This window comes from Heterodontus francisci, chromosome 1 (assembly GCF_036365525.1).
Source record: "Heterodontus francisci isolate sHetFra1 chromosome 1, sHetFra1.hap1, whole genome shotgun sequence".
Classification (NCBI taxonomy): Eukaryota; Metazoa; Chordata; class Chondrichthyes; order Heterodontiformes; family Heterodontidae; genus Heterodontus; species Heterodontus francisci.
Genome location: NC_090371.1, coordinates 208,519,344 through 208,540,941, shown reverse-complemented (window position 1 = coordinate 208,540,941; position 21,598 = coordinate 208,519,344). Strand labels below are relative to the sequence as shown.

Here is a 21,598-nt window from a genome sequence, read left to right as displayed (position 1 = left end):
CCTTGCAACTTCCTTTCATACTCATTATTTATCTTGCACAATCTCTATACAGTGGTTAAAACACATTCAGGAATAAATTGCTGTGCTCACTAGTTCATTCTGAGATCCATTAGGTGTGATATTCTCAAGTAAATGTGCTTATTGCACCATATTGACAACATACAACATTGATTTTTCACACCTTCTATGATTCTTTCATTTATATTCATGACCTATCCGTCAGCACAGCCAAAATAAATTTGGCAACATACCCAACTAAAATGAATAAATCGATACAAAGGAACATTAATGATGCATTATCCTTATTTGTCAGCCAAGTAAACCTTTAGGTTGTAAATGAAGGTCAAAAGCTTTGAAAAGGGTCAGAACCCATGACCTCTGAAGCCTCATTCTCACCAGTTATAGCTTTTGTTTTATTCATGGTCTCAAAACTAATGTGCTGAAAACTTCTGAACACATATAAATTAATTCCCAAATTAGTACAAAAAGAGCCAAATAAAGATCTATACAGGCTTTACAAAAAACAAGAGATTATAAAATGATACATTGAGCTCAAATTGTTACAATCTTCATGTGACTTGGCAAAATTAGCACTCCCCACAGAAAAAAAATGTTTTTTCCTATTCCTGAATAAAGATCTAAGTGAACAACTAGTCTCCCATAAGATTTTTTTTTAAAGAATTCATGAAATATTAAGAAATTTTGTTGTGCAATTTTCTGACCAGTTTTAAAATTATAACTGAAAATAACCAGAAATAGCATTTCAGACTATTATAAATTATTACAACTTGGTACACTGGAAACAACAGTAGTTATTAACCAATTTGTTAAGGTGGTGATTGGGCAACATTTGCTACAAATAGGGAAATGTGTAACTTGAGGAAGGGAAGTATTTAATTAACGGCATAAAAGTTAAAATTCTTCATATACGTATTATAATTTTCGATTTGCAATTCCTGTTCATTGAAGTAATTTATATTTCAGTGAAATAACCTTCCATAATATTCAAATGCAAAAGTAATATAAATTTATATGATTTCCAAAGACTTACCTGAGAACACAGTAACATGACCAACTCCACAACAGAACTGCTGGATTTCATACAGACCAAACCTAAAGAACAGAAAATGGATTTAATTTTTAAAATTTCCAAAACTGTAGTTTGAAGAGTTTCAAATTAGTGCAGTACATATGCAAGAAATATCATTTACAGAGAGCTGGTCTATGTCTTCACAGGACACTGTCCCTATAAAAATATTTCACAACATTTCAATCAGCCTCCCTTTGCTCGACCATAATACACATTTTATTTTCTTTAATTTTAGGGATACAGCACTGAAACAGGCCCTTCAGCCCACCGAGTCTGTGCCGACCAACAACCACCCATTTATTCTACCCCTACAGTAATCCCATATTCCCTACCACCTACCTACACTAGGGGCAATTTACAACGGCCAATTTACCTATCACCTGCAAGTCTTTGGCTGAGGGAGGAAACCGGAGCACCCGGCGAAAACCCACGCGGTCACAGGGAGTACTTGCAAACTCCGCACAGGCAGTACCCAGAATCGAACCCAGATCTTTGGAGCTGTGAGGCTGCGGTGCTAGCCACTGTGCCGCCCATGTTGGCAGAATATTAATAGTTACTGCACAGCTTTTGCTGGTGTTCAAATATTAATGTAAATAAGTTATCAACACTATCTCCTTTTGGTGCGCAATAACTAAGACCAATTCTGCTTTGATGCAAGGCCAAATATTCTTGCACTTGCAGGACAATTCGCCGGTATCAGCCTTGGCTCATTCTCGCCTCCAAGTCACAAGGTCATAGATTGAAGTACCACTCCACAGACTTCAGGCTGAAACTTCAATTTCAGTACTGAGTGAGTTCTTCACTGTCAGAAATGCCATCTTTTAGACAAGATTTTAAGTCAAGACTCTGCCCTCCTCGGTGGAGGTAAAAGCTTCTATGACATTATATAAAGAATAACAGGAGAGTTCTCTCGGTGTCTGGCTAACGTCACTGAAACAGACTATCTGGTCTTTTATTTCATTGCTGTTTGTGAAACCTTGATGTGCGTAAATTGGCTGCCACATTTCCCTGTATTACAACAGTGACTACACAAGTCAAAAGTACTTAATTGGCTGTGGAGCACTTTGGGGTGTTCTGAAATCGTGAAATGTGTATATAAATTGCAAGTGTGTTACATTTTCAAATCCAAATCTTAGAAAAACATCCTTGGAAAGCAAAACGACTTGTAACATTTAAGAATTTACTCTCAACTGTATGCATTAATTATCTATAAACTTTACAAGACATTGTCAACAGATCAATATAGTCTATTTTAGCAGAGTTCAAGAGTGATAGAAAAGTGACACTCAAAAATAAATTAGAAATTCATTCAATCTGCAAAAGTGTTCAACTTTTAAACAGTTCACTTCTTTCAGAGCTGTTAACATCCATTGACTAAAGTATTAGTACACGATACCACTTTGCTATCCATTGAAAATAATTCAAAAGTTTAAACGGAGAAGTCACCAAATGTTTAAGCCAAACCACTAAACCTGATTTTTTTTATTTAATTGAAAAGAGAAAAAATGACAATTAGGAAAAATTAATGAAAAGTGAACCATGCTACATAACATACAAATGCATATTGCAAGCAGCTATATATCAGTTACTGACATTGCACCACACAGTTGTCTGACACAAGGAGTCTATTTTTTACTGCTTACCATAACCATCTTTGTGACAAGGGTTCTTCAGGTGACTGATCACTATTCCTTGCACCACCCCAATAACTGATTATGAATGATGCAGAATCATTAGTGACACTCAATAAACTCACTGGGCATATTTCCCCTTTTCCTGGTATGAGGTAATTATAAAATTTCTGTGATAATTTTCTTTAATCAGTTCAGCACTGTGACAGTGCAATAAATGAAGCTTCTCAGCTACAAAGTAATACCTTATTTACAAAAATTAGCAGTGTGGTTGGTGGTGAAGAAAAAAGCTGTTGGCTGCAGGAAGATATCAATGGAGTGGTCAGGTGAGCATAAAAGTGCAAATGAAATTCAATCCAGAGAAGTAATGCATTTGAGAAGGTCAAACAAGATAAGGGAATACATAATAAATGATAAAATACTGAGAAGTGCAGAGGAACAGAGGGACCTTGGAGGCAATATCCAGATCCCTGAAGGTAGGAGGACAGGTAGATAAGGTGGTTACGAAGGCATATGGGATACTTTCCTCTGTTAGCTGACGCATAGAATACAAGAGTCCAGAGGTTATGCTAGAACTGTATAAAACACTAATTAGGCCACAGCTAAAGTACTGTGTACAGTTCTGGTCACTGCATTACAGGAAGGATGCGATCGCACGAGGAGATACAGAGGAGATTTAGGAGGATGTTGCCAGAAATTAAGAATTTTACCTATGACAAAAGATTGGATAGGCTGGGGTCGTTTTCTTTGGAACAAAAGAGGCTGAAGGGAAATTTAATTGCAGTACACAAAGTTATGAGCTGCCGAGGTAGAGTGAATTGGAAGGAACTACTTCCCTTAGCAGAGAGATCAATAACCAAGAGAACTGATTTAAAGTAATTGGTTGAATTAGTGGGAAGTTCACAGAATCATACAGTGCAGAAGAGGCCCTTTGGCCCATTGAGTCTGCACCGATGCATTAAAAACACCTGACCTGTCTACCTAATACCATTTGCCAGCACTTGGCCCATAGCCTTGAATGTTCTGACGTGCCAACGGCTCATCCAGGTACTTTTTAAAGGATGTGAGGCAACCTGCATCTACCACCCTCCCAGGCAGGGCATTCCAGACCGTCACCACCCTCTGGGTAAAAAAGTTCTTCCTCAAGTCCCCCTTAAACCTCCCGCCCCTCACCTTAAACTTGTGACCCCTCGTAACTGACCCTTCAACTAAGGGGAACAGCTACTCCCTATCCACCCTGTCCATGCCCCTCATAATCTTGTACACCTCGATCAGGTCACACCTCGATCAGGTCACCCCTCAGTCTTCTCTGCTCCAGTGAAAACAACCCAAGCCTATCCAACCTCTCTTCATAGCTTAAATGTTCCATCCCAGGCAACATCCTGGTGAATCGCCTCTGCACCCCCTCCAATGCAATCACATCCTTCCTATAATGTGGCGACCAGAATTGCACACAGTACTCCAGCTGTGGCCTTACCAAAGTTCTATACAACTCCAACATGACCTCCCTGCTTTTGTAATCTATGCCTCGACTGATAAAGGCAAATGTCCCATATGCCATTTTCACCACCCTATTAACCTGCTCTTCTGCCTTCAGAGGTCTATGGACAAACACGGCAAGGTCCCTATCTTCCTTGGAACTCTCCAGTGTCAGGCCATTCATTGAATACTTCCGTGTCACATTACTCCTTCCAAAGTGGATCACCTCTCACTTTTCAGCGTTAAATTCCATCTGCCACTTTTCTGCCCATTTGACCATCCCGTCTATATCTTCTTGTAACCTAAGACACTCCACCTCACTGTTAACCACTCGGCCAATCTTTGTGTCATCCGCGAACTTACTGATCCTATTCCCCATATAGTCATCTACGTCGTTTATATAAATGATAAACAATAGGGGACCCAGCACAGATCCCTGTGGTATGCCACTGGACACTGGCTTCCAGTCACTAAAACAGCTGTCTGTCATCACTCTCTGTCTCCTACAGCTAAGCCAATTTTGAATCCACCTTATCAAGTTACCTTGTATCCCATGTGCATTTGCTTTCTTGATGAGTCTCCCATGTGGGACCTTGTCAAAGGCTTTGCTGAAATCCATGTAAACTACATCAACTGCACTACCGTCATCTACACACCTGGTCACATGCTCAAAAAATTCAATCAAACTTGTTAGGCATGACCTCCCTCTGACAAAGCCATGCTGACCATTGCTAATCAAATTTTGCCTCTCCAAGTGGAGATAGATTCTCTTCTTCAGAATTTTCACCAATAGTTTCCCTACCACTGACGTGAGACTCACTGGTCTGTAGTTCCCTGGCTTATCTCTACAACCTTTCTTAAATAGTGGGACCACATTAGCTGTTCTCCAGTCCTCTGGCACCTCACCCGTGGCCAGAGAGGAATTAAAAATTAGGGTCAGAGCCCCTGCAATCTCCACCCTCGCCTCCCACAGCATCCTGGGACACAAATCGTCCAGACCTGGAGATTTGTCCACTTTTAAGCCTTCCAAAACCTCCAATACCTTGTTACTCCCTATGACAATTTGCTCAAGAACCTCACAGTCTCTCTCTCCGAGTTCCATATCTACATCCTCATTCTCTTGGGTGAAGACAGATGTGACGTATTCATTCAACACCCTACCAATGTCCTCTGGCTCCACCCACAAATTTCCCCCTTGGTCCCTAATGGGTCCTACTCTTTCCCTGGTTATCCTCTCCCCATTGATGTACTTATAGAATATCTTGAGATTTTCCATACTTTTACCAGCCAGAGCTTTCTCATATCCCCTCTTTGCTCTCCTAATTACTATCTTAAGCTCCATCCTACACTTTCTGTACTCCACTAATGCTTCCATTGATTTGCTCTCCTTGTATTTGCTAAAAGCCTCTCTTTTCCTTCTCATCGTACCCTGAATGCTTCTGGTCAACCATGGTTCTCTGGGCTTGTTGCTCCTACTTATTACCCTAGAGGGAACATGTTGGGCCAGTACCCTCCCCATTTCCTTTTTGAATGCCCCCCACTGCTCTTCTGTAGATTTCCTGACAAGTAACTCTTTCCAGTCTACCTTGGCAAGATCCTGCCTCGTTTTACTAAAATTTGCTCTCTCCCAATCCAAAACCTTTTTTTGCAACTTGTCAATTTCTTTCTCCATAACAAGCTTAAATTGTACCATGTTATGGTCGCTATCACCAAAATGCTCCCCCACCAACACATCAACCACCTGTCTGCTTCATTCCCCAGAATTAGGTCCAGCACTGCGCACCCTCCCTTGTTGGATCCTCTACATATTGAACTAAAAAGTTCTCCTGTATACATTTTAAGAACTCCACTCCATCTAAGCCCTTAACACGATGACTATCCCAATTAATGTTGGGAAAGTTGAAATCACCTAATATAATTACCCTATCATTTTTACACACCTCTGCGATTTGCGCTCATATTTGCTCCTCAATTTCCCGCTGACTATCTGGGGGTCTATAATAAACACCTAGCAATGTGGCTGTCCCTTTTTTATTCCTAAACTCTACCCATAAAGCTTCATTTGATGCCCCCTCCAAGATATCATCTCTCCTTACTGCAGTAACTGACTCCTTAACTAATATTGCAATGGCCCCCCCTCCTGTGTCTCGCCTGAAGATCCTATATCCCGGGATATTGAGGTGCCAATCCTGCCCCTCCCTCAACTATGTCTCCGTGATGGCTACTATATCACAATTCCACGTGTCAAACATTGCCCTTAACTCATCCGTTTTACCTGCAATACTCCTGGCATTAAAGTAGAGGCCTTCCATCCTGGTCTTATTCCCTTGAAAATTACTTCCGCTGTATTCCCTCTGACTTGTTTGCTTTCCTGTGTCCCTATTCTGCTAGGAGTCTGTGACCCCCACCCTGCCAAATTAGTTTAAACTCCTCCCAACAGCACTAGCAAACCCAGCAGCAAGGATGTCAGCCTCCCTCTGGTTCAGATGTAGACCGTCCCGCTTGTACAGGTCCCACCTTCCCCAGAAACGGTCCCAGTGGTCCAGGAATCTAAAACCCTCCCTCCTGCACCAGCTCTTAAGCCACGCATTCATCTGTGCTATTCTCCTATTTCTATACTCGCTAGCACGTGGCACTGGGAGTAATCCAGAGATTACAACCTGAGGGGTCCTGCTTTTCAGTCTACTGCCTAACTCCCTGAATTCTTGATGCAAGACCTCATCCCTCTTTCTACCTATGTCATTGGTACCAACATGTACCATGACCTCTGCCTTATCACCCACCCCCTTCAGGGTGCCCTGCAGTCGTTCAATGACATCCCGGACCCTGGCACCAGGGAGGCAACACACCATCCTGGAGTCACGTTGACGGCCACAGTAGCGCCTATCTGTTCCCCTGACTATAGAATCCCCTATTACTATTGCTCTTCCTCTCTTTTCCCCTTCTTGTGCAGACAAGCTGCTCGCGGTGCCAGAAGCTTGGCTCTGTCCGCACTCCCTGGAGGAACCAGCCTCATCAGCCAGAAACTTTTTCACCCAGAGGATGGTGGGGGTCTAGAACTCACTACCTGAAAAGTGCAAAAACTCATTACATTTAAAAAGGTACTTGGATATGCACTTGAAGTGCCATAATCTACAGACCAAGTGCTGGAAAGTAAGGTTAGGTTGGATAGCTCTTTTTGGCTAGCACAGGCACATGGGCCAAATGGCCTCCTTCTGTGTCATAAATTTCTATGACCCCCATGATTTCTTTTGAGCAATTAATTCAGTGTTGGGTAAAGCTGTGTGATAAAGTACTTGCACTGCTAAGACACTGCAAACTGTAATGACTATATACAAATAAAGATTTACAATAAATTCGAACAGGAAGTTATCCCAGGATCAACCACTGAGTCAACCAGTATAATTAAAGTTCAGTCTACACATATTAGGTTTAATTATCTATACATTATGAAAGGAAATGATATACTTGAGAATAAAAAAGTGAAAAATACATGTTTAATATTTTAACAGATGAGAAACCTTTTGGGCAAAAAGACTTCCAAACTGTGCTTCAGTCAACACCATTGTATTATGAAGGATGAAAATGCACCTTTAAAAAAAATGGAATTGAAGAATCCAAATTTCAAGTTTAATAATTGATTAAATGTTCTTATAACCAATTAGAGTAACCCAACCGAATTGCAGGAAGTTTCAACACATTGCTTACATTTTCTATTTTGGCTAGATTGAGTACTAATGAACTCCCACTTTTAACCAGCACCTGCACTCATATTGTTCACTTTATCTGCAATTGTTCAGTTTCAATTTCAATGTTACTATAAGCTGTGTTTGCGTGTCTCATTACTGCTCCAAATGTGTACAGCATATGCCATATTGATCCACAATATCTGCATTTTGCTATCCATACCACACAGGTTATTATATATGCAGAGAGGGGAAATGGCTCTATGACCTTTGCTTTCTCTGTTACTCTCTCCCTTCAGCCCTCTAGCTATCAATCAAGTTTCCATTTTGTTTTGTGGCAGCAGACATCCCAAACACTCTCATTAGTACTTTGACCCTTGACACCCCACCCCCCTGTAAACCTAGCAGAACCAAAAGTGGTTTTAAAAAAAGCACTAGCTACTTTATGGGTTCCATGGGATTACAATGGGGTTTTATGAATACTAATATGACAAGTCTTAACTTCATTTTGTTTCCTATTCACTTCCTTTTGCACAGCAATCAAACGAAGTTAACACGTTAGAAGGCATCACAAGGAAGTCTGCCCTCTATCAATAAATTAGCTAATTATTTAATGCAGATTGTTTTCTTTAGGGATGTGGTATTTCACCAGCAATTCAAAAAAGATTCAATTGAGATCGAGTCAAATAAATGAGAAGTAAATAAAATTTAGGCAGGACCCACAAACAAAGCAGGCAACAGAAAAAGACATTTGTTTGCCATATGCACTTTCTTTAGTGTTCAAGGTAAATGGCACGAGTGCTGGAAAATTAAACATTATATCATCTACTGACATTATATATAGCCCAGCTGGGTATGGAGTACAGCTATCATGCCACAATGTATTTTCCCAGTTTTCTCTCCCCTTCTTCTAAAAGCTCCAAAACATCCTGGGACACACTCTGACATGGCTGCTGTCACTTCTTCCTGCAACTCATCCAAGTGACCATTTTTATTATGAGCTTAAACAATGAAGATAAACAAACTATTTGACTGTAGAGGCATCATAGGCAAGCCCAATCCAATCACCACCCAACCCTCCAGATACTTTTCAATCAGGAGCAAGCACCCTGTTCAGTTTTTGCTCTCTCTAGCCTAAGTGGGGCCTACTGCAGTACATCTACAGCCATTCGTGTCGAGATCATTTAACTCAGCACGGACTGGGGATGAAATCTGGGGTGTTCCAATTCTGCCTAAGTCATGTGTGCACTGCGCAGTGCATTTATCCATTAAGAAATCAGGCACATTCTCCACCCAACCAAACAATGTAATTTAATGCAATTTAAAAAAAGAATTGTTACTGTATCAGTCTGTTCTTTATTCAATTTTATGCTGATCTACATCCAATGTGAACTATGTTGAAAATGCTCAGCTCATTTTTTTTTTACAGGACAGTTACAACCAGCACAGACATTCATTCCATCAATCTAGTTAGATTTAAACCACTGTCTTAAAGGAAAAGAGCTGTGTTTTAATCACAGAGGAACAGTCACTCATATGTGCTACCAGAGACTGCCAATGCCTGTGGAATCATAAATGGATATCAGAAAGAGTAAAGATTAACTTGTATAATATCAGGAATGAGAGGCTGCAGGTATGGAGAAAGGACCAAAAAATTGGGCATTTTTCCACTGGAACAGAGACAGTTAAACGTGGATCTAACAATTTTCCAAATTATCAAAAGGTTTAAGAGCATAAATAAAGATTCTGGTTGGGTTATTAGAACATGGAACACTTAACAACAACTGTGTATTGATTAAGTGCTATATCATAAAAGGTGATGGATTTTTTTTTGAAGGGACAGAGAAAAGCCACAAAATAGGACTAGAAATGGCAACTCCAATTGAAGAACTAACTCCAACACAAGTACTATGGGACCGAATGATCTCCCGTGCTGTAAATTCTACGAAAATTCATAAAGAATCAGCCTCCTCAAAAGTTGAGAAAAGAGTAAAAAGGTCAAATGGGAGACTAAACACAGATTGGATGATCTCTTTGCTGATCACCTCCGTTCAGTCTGCAAGCGTGACCTTGAACTTTCGGTTACTTACCATTTTAATTCTCCATTCACTCCCATTCTGACCCCTCTGTCCTCGGCCTCCTAAACTGCCCCAATGAAGCTCAACAGAATCTCAAGGAACAGCACTTTGTCTTTTGATTAGGCACTGTACAACCTAGGAGACTCAAAACTGATTCAATAACTTAATAGCATAAGCACTGTTCCTAGTTTCTGCGAGAGCAGATGCTCATAATATAGTTCTGCTATTGTCATTTAGACAACAGATCCACCTTTTGTTTCTTTACTTGTCCCACTTTTGCCTTGCATCATCATCTCTTTTGCCACTTAATCACTTTTGCTTTCTAACCCATCACAGACTTTCCCTTTTCTTTTTCCTCCCCACCATCACCATCCCCCTTTACTTGCTTAAAACCTGTTAAATCCAATGTTCCCAATAAGCTGCGTGGATGCACAGAAATCCAGAATGTACAACAGGTCACGCACAATGATGTTCACTCTAATTTCTCATTAGCTACATCTCCAACTTCTTGCATTTCTGACGAAAGGCCATCGAGCTAAATTGTCACTGTTAAGCCAGGGAACTACAGGCTGGTGAGCCTTACATCAGTGGTGGGAAAGTTATTGGAAGGGACTCAGAGACAGGACTTATATGCATTTGGAAAGGCAAGGTCTGATTAGAGATAGTCAGCATGGCTTTGTGCGTGGGAAATCATGTCTCACAAATTTGATTGAGTTTTTTTGAGGAGGTGACCAAGTGGATTGACGAGGGCAGGGCGATGGACGTTGTCTACATGGACTTTAGCAAGGCCTTTGACAAGGTCTCGCATAGTAGGCTGGTCCAGAAGGTTCGAACACATGGGATCCAGGGTGAGCTAGCAAAATTGGATACAAAATTGGCTTGGTGATAGGAGGCAGAGGGTGGTAGTGGAGGGTTGTTTTTCAGATTGGAGGCCGGTGACCAGTGGTGTGCCGTAGGGATTGGTGCTGGGCCCTCTGTTGTTTGTCATATATATTAATGACTTGGATGTGAATGCAGGGGACATTAGTAAGTATGCAGATGACACCAAAATTGGTGGTATAGTGGACAGTGAAGGAGGCTGTCTCAGGTTACAACAGGATAAAGATCAACTAGGAAAGTGGGCAAGGGATTGGCAAATGGAATTTAATGCAGACAAGTGCAAAGTGATGCATTTTGGGAAGTTAAACCAGGGCAGGACATATACAGTGAATGGCAGGGCCCTGGGGAGTGTTGTTGAGCACAGAGATCTTGGGGTACAAGTACATAGTTCCCTGAAAGTGGCAACACAGGTAGACAGGGTGCTGAAGAAGGCATATGGCATGTTTGCCTTCATCGGCCGAGGCACTGAGTACAAGAGGTGGGACGTCATGTTACAGTCGTACATAACGTTGGTTAGGCCGCATTTGGAGTACTGTGTGCAGTTCTGGTCGCCGCACTACAGGAAACATGTGATTAAGCTAGAGAGGGTGCAGAAAAGATTCACAAGGATGTTGCCTGGTTTGGAGGACTTGAGTTATAAAGAGAGACTGGATAGGCTGGGTCTGTTTTCCGTGGAGCAAAGGAGGCTGAGAGGGGACATGATAGAGGTATATAAAATTATGAGAGGCATATATAGGGTAGATAGCCAGAGCCTGTTTCCCATGGTAGGGGTGACTAAAACTAGAGGGCATAGATTTAAGGTGAGAGGGAGGAGGTTTAAAGGGGATCAAAGGGGTAAATATTTCACACAAATAATAGTGGGTATCTGGAATGAGCTCCAGAGGAGGTGGTGGAGGCAGGGACAGTAGCGACATTTAAGAGGCATCTGGACAGGTACTTGAATGAGAAAGGCATAGAGGGATATGGAATTAATGCAGGCAGGTGGGATTAGTATAGTTAGGCATTATGGTCGGCATGGACGCGGTGGGCCGAAGGGCCTGTTTCTATGCTGTACGACTGTGACTCAATGTTTCTTTCTCCGTATTGGCTGCCTGGCTCAAGTATTTTCTGCATTTTCTGTTAGAGTGAAAAAAGTCATTTGCTTCGAAAATTATTCAAGGAGTATAAATAAATGCTATTTCAACACGTCTTCAGATTCCTACCACCTTTAAACTTGATAACTTTTCCCAACTAATTGCTGTAATGTCATCTGTATTGTTTTATTCAAACTCCAGAGAACAGAAATGGAAAGTGATAGTTGCTAAATGCATTATTTGTAATTGATTTTTCTTTAACTAATCCTGTGAATGAGAAGTGCAAAGAAATGGTCATTTGTTGGAATATTTTTCCACAGAAGTGTTTATAAATGGCTGCAATGAGGGAGAATATTTGCAGAACTTTTTTGATTGCCACGTATTAGTCTCAAAATTATTGCATCTTTTACTAATTTTCCTTTACCTGTCCCTCATATTTGTTAGATTGGCAAGCAGTTCTGCTAAAAGCTTATTTATAAAACTTAATCAGTCAGAAAGAATTACTGCTACTAAGAGCCAGATATTTGTACATTCTTCTAAGTCCACCTGTAGAAGTATTACGTCACCTTACATTTTGTCTCAATAACCAAGAACTCGCAAAACATGAACGGAATTTGAGAATGCTTTGACTTTGAATATAATTCGCAAGGTACAAAAACATCCAGAGATTGGTTTAAATCAGAACCCCATTGGGAAATGGGAAGAAGAAACAAGAACTGGTTGGTTTAATGGATCAATACACGATCGTTTTATTTATTGGTACCTGAGTTTGAATAACACCCAGATTACGAAGAGGAAATGGTTGGGTTTCTGTTAGTTGCAAAGGTCAGAGGTTGAAATAAACAGGAATAGTCAAATTGGATGTAGGCACACAGCATAAAACCTGCCATAGGAATGTTGGGCGTAAGAATTGAAATGTCACTGCTTTCTTCCAAGGTTAGGACAGATAAGGAGCTTAACCCTATATCTGGCCTGTACTATGACTGACCTTGGAATGCTTGATGCTGATACTGGATATCAAAAATGGGTAAAATATGCCATTCCTCAATACATACAGCTTAGCTGCACAAAAATGGGCTTGAGTTTACTTTGCTGATCAAAAATCACCAAAAAACATAAGAACTAAGACGTCATAAACACAAAGAACAGATGCCTATTTTAAAAATTATTGCCAGGCTTAGAGTTTAGAAATTTCAACACAGGCCACTCAAAAACATTGCTATTGAATGCAAACAGAAAAAAAGGTTGGTTTGGTGGGGGTGCGGATGGTGTGCGTGGTGTGGAGAGAGAGAAAGAAAAAGAGAAAGAAAAATGTTCAGAATGTCATCAAGTATGATCAAATACAGCCTGCCAGTGTATCAAATGTCTTAAACTGTACTTGGAAACTTACTTGTACCCTCAATGAGCAATTCTTGCCCATGACTGCCCAGAAGAGTGCGTGAAAGAAAAGGAGCAAAATCCACAAAAATCTCCCTCAGAAGAGGTGCAGTCTTCTCCAGTGCACGTTCGAGCCTTGCTGTAATACTAAACAGGTTAAAAAAGTTACAATTAAATTTTTAAAACTCTGCAATGGAGGATCAATCACTTCTAAGATATGAAGCTAATCTCAGGCTAAATTTTTTGAAGAAATTATTTGGAGATGAAAATGTTGATTTCATTCAATACAACTAATGCAACAGAACACTCCATCATATCAAAAGTTTATTACATTTATAAATACCTGATTTTATACTGTAGCAATAGAGTTTCAGTAAATAAATTTGGAATGCTTTTCATAAGATCAGCACTATCAAATTCCCTTTAAAACTGCCAATAGAAAAAGTGAAGCAAAAAACTGCAGCATAAAAGATCTTGATCAAATGTTAATAAAAGAGTTATTACCTCATATTTACTGCAGAGTCCTCTGGCATTGGGGACACAGTTTGAACAGATGGCAGTTTTGAGTTGGAAGGTCCACCGCCTAAGAGAATTCAATCAGCAAATTTACTGACAAAATAAATCTGAACACTTTTTTTTATTCAGCAAAAGTCGTATATTAGATCCGAGTGCTCACTCTGAACTAAATCTTGCTTATTAAAATGTGGGCCTTTAAGATCTTTCTGAGAATGCTTCTCTCAAAAACTAGATCAGATCTACAGCAATTTAGATGAAACGATGAATTACACTTTTCAAAAGAATTTCCAATTTGGTTATTGACAACAAAGTGAAGCAAAAAAAAAACTAAATCAAACAAGAGCAGGGCCAAGCAGTAAAGCAGTCAAATAATGCTATACTACTCCTAAAATGTTGTACCTCATCTTACAGTGGTATTGTCTAATGCATTAGTTATGTGGCTAATTGAAAAACGAGATGTGGCTAATTGCATTTTCGATTGCATCTATGTCATTTTCAAGATACCAGTGTATTCTAATGAAAGGTCATTGACCTGAAACGTGAACTTTGTTTCTCTCTCCACAGATGCCACCTGACCCAAGTATTTCCAGCAGTTTCTGGTTTTATTTCAGATTTCCAGCATGTGCAGTATTTTGCTTCTGCAATGGACAGCCATTGGGCTCATAGAGTCATAGTGTTATACAGCACAGAAACATGCCCTTCGGCCCATCGTGTTCGTGCCAGCCATCAAGCACCTATCTATTCTAATCCCATGTATGGAGAGGGGACCCATCAAAGGCCTGTATAAAGCAAGCTCAACCAGTAACAAGCAGCTCCAACAGAATGTGCCATGGCAAAGAGCAAGTAGCACCAAACCGTTCTGAATGATACAGGATCAGGTCTGGCACCTCTTGTACGAGTCAAGATTCTCAGTGATCACTCTGAAGTCAAAAGTATTGTTCGCAACTGCTACACAACATCCTTAAGGCTCAAACCTGATGTACATTTGCCTGTATTGTGTGCTGTTATTTTCTACTAAAATTAGTCACTGAAGCCCACTTGTGGCTAGTCAGCGATTTCTGTTGGACAACGCTATCTCAGATTGTTATATTTATTGCTAAATCTTAGTTTGTGAGTAGTGTCTATATTTCATCACAAGGTTTCAAAAAGAAAGCGGGGACACTGGTGGCCTCAGGTGGCCCACAATTGAGCAGCATCACAGAAATAACGTCTAAATATAAATAATTGAACAGACTACACATGGTGAACTTGAATCAACAACTACAGGAATAAAATTAAAGATTTATTAGCAATTTACTAAATTTAGTTAGCTTTAAAAATGCATTGTACAGAAGCTGGTGTCTTGATGAGGATAACCATCTTAACAGCAAATTTAGCAAAGGACTTGGTTGCAAATTTTACTGTTTTAGAATTAGGTTATCGTAAAGCTTCTAATAAGAATGAAGTCGACAATCTGATAACCCTGACAAATTGAACATTCAAAATTCTTTGATTTTAGGCACCAGATTTCTAAATTGTAGAAGCGAGAGTAGTTAGTCACAAACCTTCTACCATCAAATTCTGTCACCAATATAGAAATGGTAAATACTTCAGTTTTCACTTCAAGAAAATCTTGAATTTTTTTAAAATCTTGCAGGCTTTCCATCCAAAACAGATACATACATGGAACTTTTAGTGTTGCCCAATACGTTAGTCACTTGCCATATTTGGCTATTTGGGAATTCAAATGTGGCCAATTGCATTTTTGATTTGCAAAATAAAAACAAGTAATAGACTAGGCATGCGATCACAATACTCATTTGCACTTCATATAAATCTGAATTTTAATCTATTACTGTGTATTTTGGTAAAGCGGTAAGCCAAAAAGGTGTGTGAGAAATTGTGGTTTTTTTTGCTCCCTGGGTTGCTGCTTATTGGTTATCTGTTAAAATGAGTGAAAACAGCAAACTTCCTCACCATGGAAACACCAGCAATATTGGATGGAGAGGGGTGCTGGCATCGTGGTCAACTTGACCAAGGGGATAACCAATTCCAGGCCAGCAGAAGAAAAAGCAAGACCAACCAGTAACAAACAGCTGCAACAAACATGTCATCACAAGGGGTAAGCTGCATCCTATCACATTCTGGATGGAGAGCAGGGGCAGATCGAGTGACTTTCATTGCTGAGAATGCTGACTTGTATAATCACGCCAATGAAGTGAAAGTATCGCTCGCAATAGCGGACCAAAAATCTAGATGTTGCACTAAGATGTGCTGTGTCTAAAGTTCATGACAAGACTCCAAACTTTGATGAAAGAAAAAGACTGCAAAGTTTTGCACTGAATGGCAAAAGATACCAAGTAAAATGCACCTGATTCTACTGTGCATACAGTGTTCTTTTTACTAAAATCAGTGTATGTAAATGAAATGGTATCATGATGATTTCTGTTGGATACCACTGTCTTAAGTGGCTGAAGAGGCTTAATCCAAGGCCAGTGCCAATATTGTCATTGCCCTTAGTCAATCAGCTAATATCAGACCTTTGCTTGCACAGAAGCCTTCAATCTCCATTCACCAACATCTACTTTCACTTTATTTGTTCAAATTGGAGAGTGGCGCTTGAGCTAGTTCCTGGAATTGAAATTACGAACTCTGGCTTTAAACCCAGCAGCAGAACCTTAAAACCATGAAAATCTGTCTAAGGTTTTACTAGTGTAAGTTGCCAGTCTCCCAGAATCCAAACTAAAGCAATGCCAGTATAAAAGAGTAGTTTTACAGTGCAGCTGAGAATAGCAAGAAACACTGTGGGATTAGCAGTCAAAATCTAGCAAATTAATGTGGCAGACACTGAAAATACACCAATGTATGGTGATATCAAGGAATTGAAAATTCTTCAATTATCTTAGAATTTCCTCACTTCCACCTTTGGTGAATGAATCTCACTGGAAAGACTATGTACATTTCTGGCATTAAGATTAATGCGTGGGACTATATAATAATTGCACTGTAGCGCTGAGGGGAGATTGAGATTTTGTCAAGTCTATGCAATTTTCATACTGAATATACATGCCTGCAAACTTTGAATACAAGATCCTTATGGTTTCAACAGATGATTTGTTTTCTTCGCCAAAGCCTAGAAAATGTTACTTCAACAGAGATATTCTCAACAAGAGTTGCAAATGACTTTGCAAACCACAACTCTTGAAATACTCCAATGGGTGACTATATAACAAGACCTTGTTGCAGCCTACGGAGGGTAATTAAAAATTGTTCAGTGAAATATTGTGATGTATACCTATAAAATGGCTTGAAAACTCAGATCAAGCTAATACAAACTAAAATGGGTATTGCAATGTTAAGGTTGACATGAGGAAGTCACATGAAAGTATTGTGCCCCTAAAGATTACACTATACATCTATTTACACATTAAATTTTTTTGGTTAAAAAAAAAAATCTGGATTCTCAGGCCCGTTGAGCCTGTTTCACCATTCAATTAAATCACTGCTGGGCTGCATCTCAGCTCCAACTGCTGGCATTGTTTCCGCAACTCTTAATACCCTTGCCTAATACAAATCTATCAACTTCAGTTTTGAAATTTTCAGTTGGTCTAGGCTCAACAGCCTTTTGGGGGAAGAGAGTTCCAGATTTCCACTACCCTTTGTGTGAGCAAGTGCTTTCAAACATCACCCCTGAAGCAGCCTAGCTCTAATTTTAAGATAATGCCTCCTTGTTCTGAACTCTCCCACCAGAGGAAATTGTTTCCCTTCATCAACCCTATCAAACCATTTAATCATCTTAAACACATCAAGTTTATGAGGGTACACAACCAGTTTAAGACTAGGGAACCATTATACTGAAGCATACACCAAAACAGCCAAATACACAAATTTCTATATTCACACTAAGTAACTAGCAAGGATGATAACACTAATAGGTGTAACAGTGTGCACATTTTTCTTTTAAAGTTACAGCCCAGAAAGAAGCCATTCAGCCCATCGTTCCTGCGCCAGCAGAAAAAACTAGCCACCATTTGAATCCCACCTTCCAGCACCTGGTCCATAGCCTTGCAGGTTACAGCACTTCAGGTGCATGTCCAAGTACCTTTTAAATAAGTTGAGGGTTTCTGCCTCCACCACTGATCCAGGCAGCGAATTGCTCGGCTTGAAAAAGTTTTCCTCATGTCCCCTCTAATCCTTCTACCAATCACCTTAAATCTGTGCCCCCTGGGGCACAGCTAGGAGAAACGGGGTCCTTCCTGTCCACTCTACCTAGACTCCTCATAATTTTGTACAGCTCAATTAAGTCACCCCTCAGCCTCCTCTGTTCAAAGGAAAACAACCCTAGCCTATCCAATCTTTCCTCATAGCTGCAACTTTCAAGCCCAAGCACCATTCTTGTAAATCTCCTCTGTACTCTCTCCAGAGCAACTATGTCCTTAATGTAATGTGGTGACCAGAACTGTACGCAATACTCCAGCTGCGACCTAACCAGCGTTTTATACAGTTCCAGCATTACATCCCTGTTTTTGTATTCTATACCTCGGCCAATAAAGGAAAGCATTCCATGTGCCTTCTTCACTTTATCTACCTGTCCTGCCACATTCAGTGACCTGTAGAGATGTACTCCAAGGTCTCTCACTTGCTAAACGCCTCTGAATATCCTCCCGTTTATTATGTATTCCCTGGTTTTGCTTGCCCTCCCAAAATGCATTAACTCACACTTCTCTGGATTGAATTCCATTTGCCACTTTTCCGTCCACTCAACCAAACCATTGATATCATTCTGGAGTCTACAGCTATCCTCTTCACTATCAACTACATGACCACCATTTGCAACATCAGCAAATTTTTCAATCATGCCTCCCACATTCAAGGCCAAATCATTAATATATACCACAAACAGCAAGGGACCCAACACTGATCCCTGTGGAACGCCAATGGAAACCACTTTCTATTTGCAAAAATATCCGTCGACCATTACCCTTTGTTTCCTGTCAGAGTTAATTTTGGATCCAAATTGCTACATTCCCCTGAATCTCACGGGCCTCTCTTTTTCTGACCAGTCTGCCATGTGGGACCTTGTCAGATGCCTTACTAAAATCCATGTAGACAACATCCACTGCACTACCCTCATCAATCCTCCTTGTTACTTCTTCAAAAAACTCAATTAAGTTAGTAAGACACGACCTTCCCTTAACAAATCTAAACTGACTATCCCTGATTAATCCGTGCCTTTCTTAGTGACAGTTTATCCTGTCCCTCAGAGTTGATTCTAATAATTTACCCACCACTGAGGTCAGACAGACCAGCTTAAGGGCGGCACAGTGGCGCAGTGGTTAGCACCGCAGCCTCACAGCTCCAGCGACCCGGGTTCAATTCTGGGTGCTGCCTGTGTGGAGTTTGCAAGTTCTCCCTGTGTCTGCATGGGTTTTCTCCGGGTGCTCCGGTTTCCTCCCACAGCCAAAGACTTGCAGGTTGAAGGGTAAATTGGCCATTATAAATTGTTATGTGCTGGCTAAAACAGTTCTCTTGAATGCAGTCCAAGAATTTTGTGCCTTCTCTGCCCTTCACACTGTTTGTATGCCAGCTGATATTAGGGTGGTTGAAATTCCCAACTATTATTGCCCTATTGTTTTTGCACACTGAAATTTGCCTACATATTTGTTCTTCTATCTCCCTCTCACTATTTGGGGGTCTACAATACACTCCTAGTAATGTAACAGCCTGTTTTTGATTTCTGAGCTCATCCCATATGGCCTCATTTAATGATTCATTTAGCACATCATCCCTCCTCATTCTTTAATCAATAATGCTACACCCACTCCTATTTTTTTTTTTTAAATCCCCCTCTCTATCCAGGGATGTTGAGCTGCCATTTTTGCCCTTCTTTAAGTCAGGTTTCCATGATAGCAATGATACGATGCTGTCATGTGTCTATCTGTGCCCTCAGCTCATCCGCTTTATTTGCTGTAGTCTTTGTATTTAAATAAATACCTTTTAACACTGCCAGATTCCTGTGCTGTACACTTTTTAACCTTTGCTTCTTCTGTCTTTCAGAGTCACTTGCTACCTTTCCACCTCCCATTCCCTGCTCTCAATTTGTCCTATCTGAAACTGCCCTCGGGTTCCCATCCGCTGCCAACCTAGTTTAAACCATCCCCAACAGCACCAGCAAACCTTCCTGCAAGGATATTTGTCCCAGTCCTGTTCAGGTGTAGACTGTCCGGCTTGTACAGGTCCCACCTTCCCCAGAACCAGTCCCAATGCCCCAGAAATCTGAAGCCCTCCCTCTTACATCTTCTCTCCAACCACACATTCATTTGGTGTATTCTCCTATTTCTATACTCACTAATACGTAGCCTTGGGAGTAATCTGGAGATTACTACCTTTGAGGTCCTGCTTGCTAATCTCTTTCCTAACTCCCTAAACTCAGCCTGCAGAACCTCATCTTTTTTTCTACCTATATTGTTGGTACCAATGGGGACCACGACCTCTGGCTGTGCACCCTACAGAATGCCCTGTAGCCGCTCAGTGACATCCATGACCCTTGCAACAGGGAGGCAACATACCATCCTGGAATCATGTCTGCGACCACAGAAACACCTGTCTGTTCCCCTAACTATGGAATCCCCTACCACTATTGCTCTCCTGTCTTTTATCCACCCTCCCTGCACAAATGAGCCACCCATGGTGCTCTGGTCCTGACTCTCGCTCTCTCCAAAGGAACCCTCTCTCCCATCGGTACTCAGAACTGAATACCGGTTTGAAAGTGGGATGCCCTCAAGGGACTCCTGCACTATCTGCCTTGTCTTTCTTGTCTGTCTGGCAGCCACCCAGTCTCTCTCTGCTGGCACTCACTTAAGCTGCAGGGTGACCACCTCCTGAAACGTGCTATCCGTGTATCTCTCGTCCTCGCGAATGCACCTCAGTGACACCAACTGCTCCTTGAGTTCCAAGATTCGGCGCTCGAGTTTTTGCATTTGGTGGCACATTCTGCACATGTAGTTAGTTGTCCAGGACATGGGTAGGGCCCTGGAGTCCCCACCTGGCACAGGATGTGCATTCAACGGGTGTGAGCAGCCCTGCCATGCCTCGAATTATTACTTACAGTACTAAAATTGGAAGTCAAATAAACACAATAAAATGGTTATAAGTAGAACGAACAAACGAGTAATCATCTACAGACTACTGGTATTTTAGCTTCCACTTAGTAGATAGACTTAAATGTTGAGAAAAATAAGCAGAAAAAAGAAAAGTTACAAGAAAATACCCACCGACTAGCTCCCTGTGCCTCACTGCTCTCTCCCCCCCTCTGGTGCAGCTTGTAGCTCCGAAATCGCACCTAGCCAATCACCTACCTGCTTCCCTGTGATGTCACACCTCGATTTTTTTTTTTCCAATGCTGGCAGACTGGCGGCAGCAGCAGCCCGCCCCACTCCATTCTCCCTGTTTCCCGGTGAACTCTCCCGCTCGCGCACTCTCTCTCAATTAAATTAAATTGATTCTTCTTAATTATAGTTCCCCTCCTTCTGCAGCACTCAGTGCAGACAAGCAGCACTCTGAGACCCTCTGAAAACAATGAAAAATCAGCTTTGCTGGAGCTCAGAAACCAGTTTAAGCTAGCTACCTAATTAACTAGCTACAGCTACTCTGACATCTCGTATATCCCTGTTTACAACTGTAAGAAACTTGACTTGCCTCAAACAGTAATTTTAGTTAATTGTTAAATTTAAACGAAAAACAAGACTAGAGAGATCAATCCTTAAAGTGCCATCACTTACCAAATTCCCTTCTTCACACTCATTGCAGA

The 21,598-nt window shown here is 40.9% G+C and overlaps 1 protein-coding gene across 1 annotated transcript in view; it reads right to left on the bottom strand.

Moving 5' to 3' along the window:
• The window catches only part of lrba (LPS-responsive vesicle trafficking, beach and anchor containing), a 1,007,923-nt gene that overhangs the window by 696,795 nt on the left and 289,530 nt on the right, over positions 1–21,598 (bottom strand). The window contains exons 31-33 of the mRNA XM_068041130.1: positions 13,798–13,876; positions 13,307–13,440; positions 1,052–1,113 (exon numbers count right to left, since the gene is read on the bottom strand). Of these exons, the coding sequence (XP_067897231.1) occupies positions 1,052–1,113; positions 13,307–13,440; positions 13,798–13,876 (275 nt within the window). The remainder of the gene's footprint in view (positions 1–1,051; positions 1,114–13,306; positions 13,441–13,797; positions 13,877–21,598) is intronic.